General features: G+C 52.6%; 1 protein-coding gene across 1 annotated transcript; it reads right to left on the bottom strand.

Moving 5' to 3' along the window:
- Positions 1-239: 239 nt before the first annotated feature.
- On the bottom strand, positions 240-7131 carry sgcd (sarcoglycan, delta (dystrophin-associated glycoprotein)). Its single transcript, XM_060057620.1, is given in 3 exon segments — positions 240-5640; positions 6749-6783; positions 6786-7131. Coding segments are annotated over 3 exon segments (510 nt in total). The 5' UTR covers positions 7075-7131; the 3' UTR covers positions 240-5454.
- Positions 7132-7381: the final 250 nt, after the last annotated feature.

The raw sequence follows: 7381 nt of genomic DNA, 5'->3' as shown, positions 1-7381 counted from the left end.
AGTCAAGTTAAAACGGCGTTTAGGATATTAAGTTCCTGTTCTCCTCTGTGAGCGCCCTTTTGGATCCATGCCACCAATCAGAGAACAGTAGAGCGAGAGAGAGAGAGACAGAGAGAGAGAGAAGGAGAGAGAGACGGCGAGAGAGGGAGACACAGACGGCGAGAGAGAGAGACACACAGACAGACAGACAGACAGACAGACAGAAGGACAGACAATTGATAACTCTTCTGAGGCAGGTGTTGAGTTTTAAAAAATAACTTTATTGATTTAGTTTCTGTAGAACTGTTAGAACGTGTTCCCTGGTTTTGCATAGAATGTGGGAGAACCCTCTTCCTCACGCCACGGCGCAAACCAGAAACACAAGAAACAAGAAGAACATTCAAAACCCCATCAAAGTCCCCGTGTGAACACATGAATTGGCTTCTTAACTGGCAAACAAAAAGAAAAATATATATCCCACCAGAGTTCAGATCTGAAGCAATCTCAGGGCAGGACCGCTGAACAAACATCAGCGACCCCTTTCAGAAGGACCTCCGACCTTTGATCTGTGAGAAAAAAAGCCAGGGTCCACCAGCCACTGGTTGCCGTGACGACCATCACCTCGGTGTCGTGTCGCCGAGCGGACAGTAGAAAGTAAGAGTAGCTCCGTATGAAAGGCTTATGTACAGGTCCGTAACCCCAGGGTCACAAAACGCCCCGCTGGCTTTTACTTTGAAAAGCAACTGAATGAAGTCTTTCATCACGAAGTGTCTGCAGCAGGGGGGACAGGAGAGATCTGCAGGCGGACCCAGAGCCCTACTGGCCTCGGGTTGTGTGGAGGACAGGAGAGCTCAGACCCAGGGCCCTGCTGGCCTCGGGTTGTGTGGAGGATAGGAGAGCTGAGACCCAGGGCCCTGCTGCACTCGGGTTGTGTGGAGGATAGGAGAGCTGAGACCCAGGGCCCTGCTGCACTCGGGTTGTGTGGAGGACAGGAGAGCTCAGACCCAGGGCCCTGCTGCACTCGGGTTGTGTGGAGGACAGGAGAGCTCAGACCCAGGGCCCTGCTGGCCTCGTGTTGTGTGGAGGACAGCAGAGCTCTAGCCTCTCGTTAGGTCTATCCTGTGATGTGTTGACTTGGATCTCCACAGGGGTTCACGTCCAGTTCTGTCAGTACACATGGCCATGTTTTGATTCGGGACAATCTACAGAGTCGTGGACTTCCTGTTATGAACTCATATCCACCCACCCTGCAATGCAACAATATTGAACACAAATATACCCCCCCCCCCCCACACACGCACATACACACCACCGCAAACCAAACGCATAGCAACACACGCACACCAACACTCACACACTAACACACATCCTTCACACAGCAACGCACACAGCAACACAAACGCACACAGCAACACACGGTGGGATGGAGACAGGCTTGAGCCCCCCCATCCCCCCCAGGTGAGACAATCGCTCTATGATCTGACATATTGTTATAAATAAATAAATAAGATGGAGTGGGCTGAACTGGTGGCCAACACACCTCCCAGCAATGGCTTTCAGGTTGTGTGTGTTGTATTGTGGGCGTGTGTTTGTGTGTGTGTGTGTCTGTGTGCATCTGTGTGAGTATGATTGTGTGTGTGTGTGAGTGTGCGTGAGTCCTTGCTTTCCACACAACAGTAAAGTTAGCAATATATTATAAACTCATTACTAATATTCACCCTTCGGGAACGAATAACGTCAAAGGAATATCCGACTGACCTCAGGCCAGGGACAACTTTGCAGGTTCCCCCCTGACGCTACAAACACAGAATAACTGTGACAGAGGAGCAAGACCTCCTCTTCTCTAACGGATGAACAGTGGTGGGCTGGGAGGACTGAAGCAGACCGGACCGGAGTCTGATCAGAGAGAACGAGCGGGTGAGACAGGTAAGGGTGTGACAGGTACGGGTGAGACAGGTACGGGTGAGAACGGGTTTGGGTGAGACCACGTACTGGTCAACAGTCTTCCCTTCCTCAGCACAGCAATCTCCAGCTCTCTCCACATCGTCAACTCCTCTCTGACCATCGTGTTGATATGTTTGTTACGTTTCGCGACCGGCGCACCTGGTTTCGACATCTCGTAGCCCACTGGTTTCTATTTTAGAACCAGGTCGTTGGCGGAGGTGAGCCGAGTTCAGACGGAGTTCAGACGGCGGCGGGAGGCCTTTCCCTCAGAGGAGCACTATCCCACCAGAAACCTGTCTGGAGCCTAATCCAATCAGCCACAGCACAGGTGCCTGAGCTGTGCCTGGCTAGCCTGGGGAGCCCGCATCTCCCTAACATTGGCAGAAATTCCTCTTTAATTAAAGTTGGGTTAGAATTGAGAACTCGTGATTTTCCGACGCTACTTTATGGATGCAATCGATGACTTTAATCCTTTTATATCTGATCCGACACGCGCCCTGCGACGCCTTAAAGCGAGGGCTTCCTCGTTTGCGTTTCGGTCTTCGTGTTTGCGCTAGGCGGCCGCCGCCGTATCGTTACCTTTTATCTCTGAACATTGACTAAACTGATTTATTTCCAGTAAAAAAATAAATAAAATAAACTAAAGTCCTGCGTTATAAAAGTGTCGTCCCGTTCATAGAGGACGTCGTCCCCTCAGCGTCTGCATGCTGAAGGAGCCTCGAGTGCGTCGACAGTATTACACAAACTATGGTGTAAAAACGCCATCAGTCACGCCGGCTCCGATCCGTCCCCGCGGGCTCGTAACTCCCCCTCTGAAGAAGAGGGTTTTTACAGCCAGAGGAACCGCTGGCGTGGACCAGAAGACTGATGGGGAGAAGGGGCTCCTTGGTCGGAGAGGGAGAGGGCCCCGGGGGGGGGGGGGTGGGGGTCTGTTGTCCTCGATGGTCTCTAGCGGAGCCGGCCCGAAGGCCCAAACTGGTGCCTGGCTGGAGGAAGCTAGCCGCTAGGGAACAAGTCCCTAGGAACCTTACTGCTAGGAGGCCAACCACTTGGGAGCTAACAGCTAGGAAGCTAGGAAGCTAGCCGCTACAAAGCTTACTGCTGGTAAGCTTACCGCTAGGGAGCGTAGTTTCAAGGAAGCCTACCACTAGGGAGCTAGTCCCTAGGAAGCTTACAGCTAGGAAGCCAGTCGCTAGGAAGCTTACAGCTAGGGAGCTAGTCCCTAGGAAGCTTACTGCTAGGAAGCCCGTCGCTAGGAAGCTTACTGCTAGGAAGCCCGTCCCTAGGAAGCTTACAGCTAGGGAGCTAGTCTCTAGGAAGCTTACAGCTAGGAAGCTAGTCCCTAGGACGCTTACTGCTAGGAAGCCCGTCGCTAGGAAGCTTACTGCTAGCCAGGTTTCTTCTATGAAGCTAGATGCGAATAAGCTAGCTTCTTGAGAATGACTTTGTTTGGTATCAGTGTAGTAGTAGGAAGCATCCTACCACTTATAGGAAGCATCCTACCACTTATAGGAAGCATCCTACCACTGTAGGAAGCATCCTACCACTTATAGGAAGCATCCTACCACTTATAGGAAGCATCCTACCACTTATAGGAAGCATCCTACCACTTATAGGAAGCATCCTACCACTTATAGGAAGCATCCTACCACTGTAGGAAGCATCCTACCACTTCAAGGAAACATCCTACCACTTATAGGAAGCATCCAACCACTTCAAGGAAGCATCCTAGCAATTCAAGGAAGCATCCTATCACTTATAGGAAGCATCCTACGACTTATAGGAAGCATCCTACCACTTCAAGGAAGCATCCTACCACGTATAGGAAGCGTCCTACCAATTCAAGGAAGCATCCTAGCAATTCAAGGAAGCATCCTATCACTTATAGGAAGCATCCTACCACAAGGAAGCATCCTATCACTTATAGGAAGCATCCTTGCTTCAAGGATTCTTTGCTTCAAGGAAGCATCCTACCACTTAAAGGAAGCGTCCTTTCACTTAAAGGAAGCATCCTACCACTTAAAGGAAGCGTCCTACCACTTAAAGGAAGCATCCTACCACTTAAAGGAAGCGTCCTATCACTTGGGCCACAGCCAGAAGAGAAGCAGAGGGTGAAAGAGGAGGAGAGGAACAAGAGATGTGTTTTCCAGCGCCGCCGTTCTCTGCATCGTTCTGTGGTCTGTCTGAGTGTACTGCTCTGTGTGTGTGTGTGTGTGTGTGTGTGTGTGTGTGTGTGTGTGCGCGTGATATTGCGTGTGTGCCCGTGTGACTGTGTGTGTGTGTACATATGTGTGCGTGTGTGATGGATGTGTTTGTAGCAAAAACAAAAAGGTACAAATAAAGTAGTTTCTTTTTTGCTTGTGATGCGATTTGTCCGCAGGGAGAGTTTGTCAGCAGTCCAAGAGCCGCCGCCGGCCCCTGTGGCTGGCAGCGTGTCTGCTCGGCAGCCTGTCTGTGTGGCAGCCTGTCTGTCTGCCCGTCTGTCTATCCAGGGGGCCAGGGGCTGAGTTCCACTGGGTCGCCCGCTGGTAGCAGGTTGTAGATGGTGGGAGGGTTGGGGGGGGGTTGTTGCTTTGGGGTTCAGTGTGTTGGTGTGTGTTTTGGGGTTCAGTTTGTTCGTGTGTGTTTTGGGTTTCAGTTTGTTCGTGTGTGTTTTGGGTTTCAGTGTGTTGGTGTGTGTTTTGGGGTTCAGTGTGCAGGAGTGTGTTTTGGGTTTCAGTGTGTTTTGGGGTTCAGTGTGTAGGAGTATGTTTTGGGGTTCAGTGGTTGGTGTTTGGGGGGTCTAGGCGGTGTGTGTTTGGGGGTACAGTTTGTTGGTGTGTGTTTTGGGTTTCAGTGTGTTGGTGTGTGTTTTGGGGTTCAGTGTGCAGGAGTGTGTTTTGGGTTTCAGTGTGTTTTGGGGTTCAGTGTGTAGGAGTGTGTTTTGGGGTTCAGTGGTTGGTGTTTGGGGGGTCTAGGCGGTGTGTGTTTGGGGGTACAGTTTGTTGGTGTGTGTTGTGGGGTTCAGTGTGAAGGTTTCTGGGGGGTCTAGGCGGTGTGTGTTTGGGGGTCACTGTTTGTGTTTGGGGTTCAGTGTGTGGTGTTTTGGGGTTCTGGTTAGTTTGTGTGTTGGGGTTCAGTGTGTGGGGTCTAATTAGTGTGTGTTTGGGGTACACTGTTTGTGTTTGGGGTTCTAGTTGGTGTGTTTTGGGGTTCAGTGTGTAGTATTTGGGGTTTCTGGTGGGTGTGTGTTTTGGGTCGTGCGTAGTATTTGGGGGTTCTGGTGAGTGTGTGTTTGGGGTTCAATGTGTTGTATTTGGGGGTTCTGGTGAGTGTGTGTTTGGGGTTCAATGTGTAGTATTTGGGGGTTCTGGTGAGTGTGTGTTTGGGGTTCAATGTGTTGTATTTGGGGGTTCTGGTGAGTGTGTGTTGTGGGGTTCAGTGTCTGGTGTTTGGGGGTTCTGGTGAGTGTGTGTTGTGGGGTTCAGTGTGTAGTGTTTGGGGGTTCTGGTGAGTGTGTTTGGGGGTCAGTGTGTTGGTGTTGGGGGGGGTCTAGAGGCAGACGCTCGGGCTGATGTGGCAGGTGGAGCCGGTGCCGGCCTGGGAGAGGAAGAGGCGCCCGTTGGGGCAGACGCAGACCTCGTACACCGTCTGCCTGGTGCCCGAGGAGGAGGACGAGGACGAGGCCTTCCCGTCCAGCAGACCCAGCAGGCGGATCCTCGTGGCGTCCAGAGAGATCTGACACAGAGGGCAGAGCACAGGAAGGTGAGGGGAGAGAGGCGGGGAGAGGGGTGAGAGAGTGAGAGAAGGAGAGAGTGGGGAGAGAGTGAGCGATGGGGAGAGTGGGGAGAGAGTGAGAGAGTGGTGAGAGAGATATGGAGAGGGTAGTGAGAGAGGGGAGAGATGGGGAGAGAATGATGAGAGAGTGAGAGAAGGAGAGAGTGGTGAGAGGTGAGAGGTGGGGAGAGGAGGTGAGAGAGTGAGAGAAGGAGAGAGTGGGGAGAGAGTGAGAGATGGGGAGAGAGGTGAGAGAGTGAGAGAAGGAGAGAGTGGGGAGAGAGTGAGGGAGAGGTGAGAGAGTGAGAGAAGGAGAGAGTGGGGAGAGAGTGAGAGATGGGGGAGTGGGGAGAGAGTGAGAGAGTGGGGAGAGTGGGGAGAGAGTGGGAGTGGGGAGAGGGGGCGAGAGTGTGGGAGAGAGGGAGAGAGTGAGAGAGGAGAGATGGAGAGAGAGGGAGAGAGTGAGGAGTGGGAGAGTGGGGGAGAGTGAGAGAGTGGTGAGAGAGATGGGAGAGGGTGTGAGAGATGGGAGAGATGGGAGAGATGAGAGAGAGTGGTGAGAGGTGAGAGGTGGGAGAGGGGTGAGAGAGTGAGAGAGGGAGAGAGTGGGAGAGAGTGAGAGAGTGGGGAGTGAGTGTGAGAGATGGGGGAGTGGGGAGAGAGTGAGGATGGAGTTGGGAGAGGGTGAGAGAGTGAGAGATTGAGAGAGTGGTGAGAGATGGGGGATGGTGAGAGAGTGAGAGACATTGATTGGTGTGAGTAAGAGAAGGAAAACTGGTGAGAGTGAGTTGTGAGAGATTAAGAGATGGAGTGAGTGGTGAAGAGTGAGAGAGAAACTGGTGAGAGAGTGAGAGAGTTGTGGGGAGATTAAGAGATGGAGTGAGTGCTGAAAGAGGTGAGGAGAAGGTGACGAGAGTGAGAGAGTTGTGGGAGTTAAGAGATGGAGTGAGTGGTGAAAGAGTGAGAGAAGGAGAAACTGGTGAGAGAGTGAGCGAGTTGTGAGAAATAAGAGATGGAGAGAAGGAGAGAGTGTGAGAGGGTGAGAGATGAGAGAGAGGGGTCCCCCCACCTCTCCGTCCTTGGACTCCAGGCGTAGTTCGTTCTGCAGGAGGCCTGGATGTCTCCCGCCTCCGCCAGGATCTGGACGCCCTTCGGAGCCTCCATGATCAGGGAGCGCGTCGGGGACTCCAGCCTGGAACCAGGAGCGCCAGGGTCAGTGACATCACAACCAGGAGCGCCAGGGTCAATGATCACAACCAGGGCCGCTAGTGACATCACAACCAGGGCCGCTAATGACATCACAACCAGGGCCGCTAATGACATCACAACCAGGAGCACTAGTGACATCACAACCAGGGCCGCTAATGACATCACAACCAGGGCCGCTAATGACATCACAACCAGGGCCGCTAAGTGACATCACAACCAGGGCCGCTAGTGACATCACAACCAGGGCCGCTAGTGACATCACAACCAGGGCCGCTAGTGACATCACACCAGGCCGCTACCCCCAGGCGCTAGTGACATCACAACCAGAGCGCTAGTGACATCACAACCAGGGCCGCTAATGACATCACAACCAGGGCCGCTAATGACATCACAACCCAGGAGCACCTAGTGACATCACAACCAGGGCCGCTAATGACATCACAACCAGGGCCGCTAATGACATCACAACCAGGAGCACTAGTGACATCACAAC

The sequence above is a fragment of the Gadus macrocephalus genome, chromosome 7 (genome assembly GCF_031168955.1).
Source record: "Gadus macrocephalus chromosome 7, ASM3116895v1".
Taxonomy (NCBI): Eukaryota; Metazoa; Chordata; class Actinopteri; order Gadiformes; family Gadidae; genus Gadus; species Gadus macrocephalus.
This window is presented reverse-complemented; position numbering and strand designations above follow the sequence as displayed.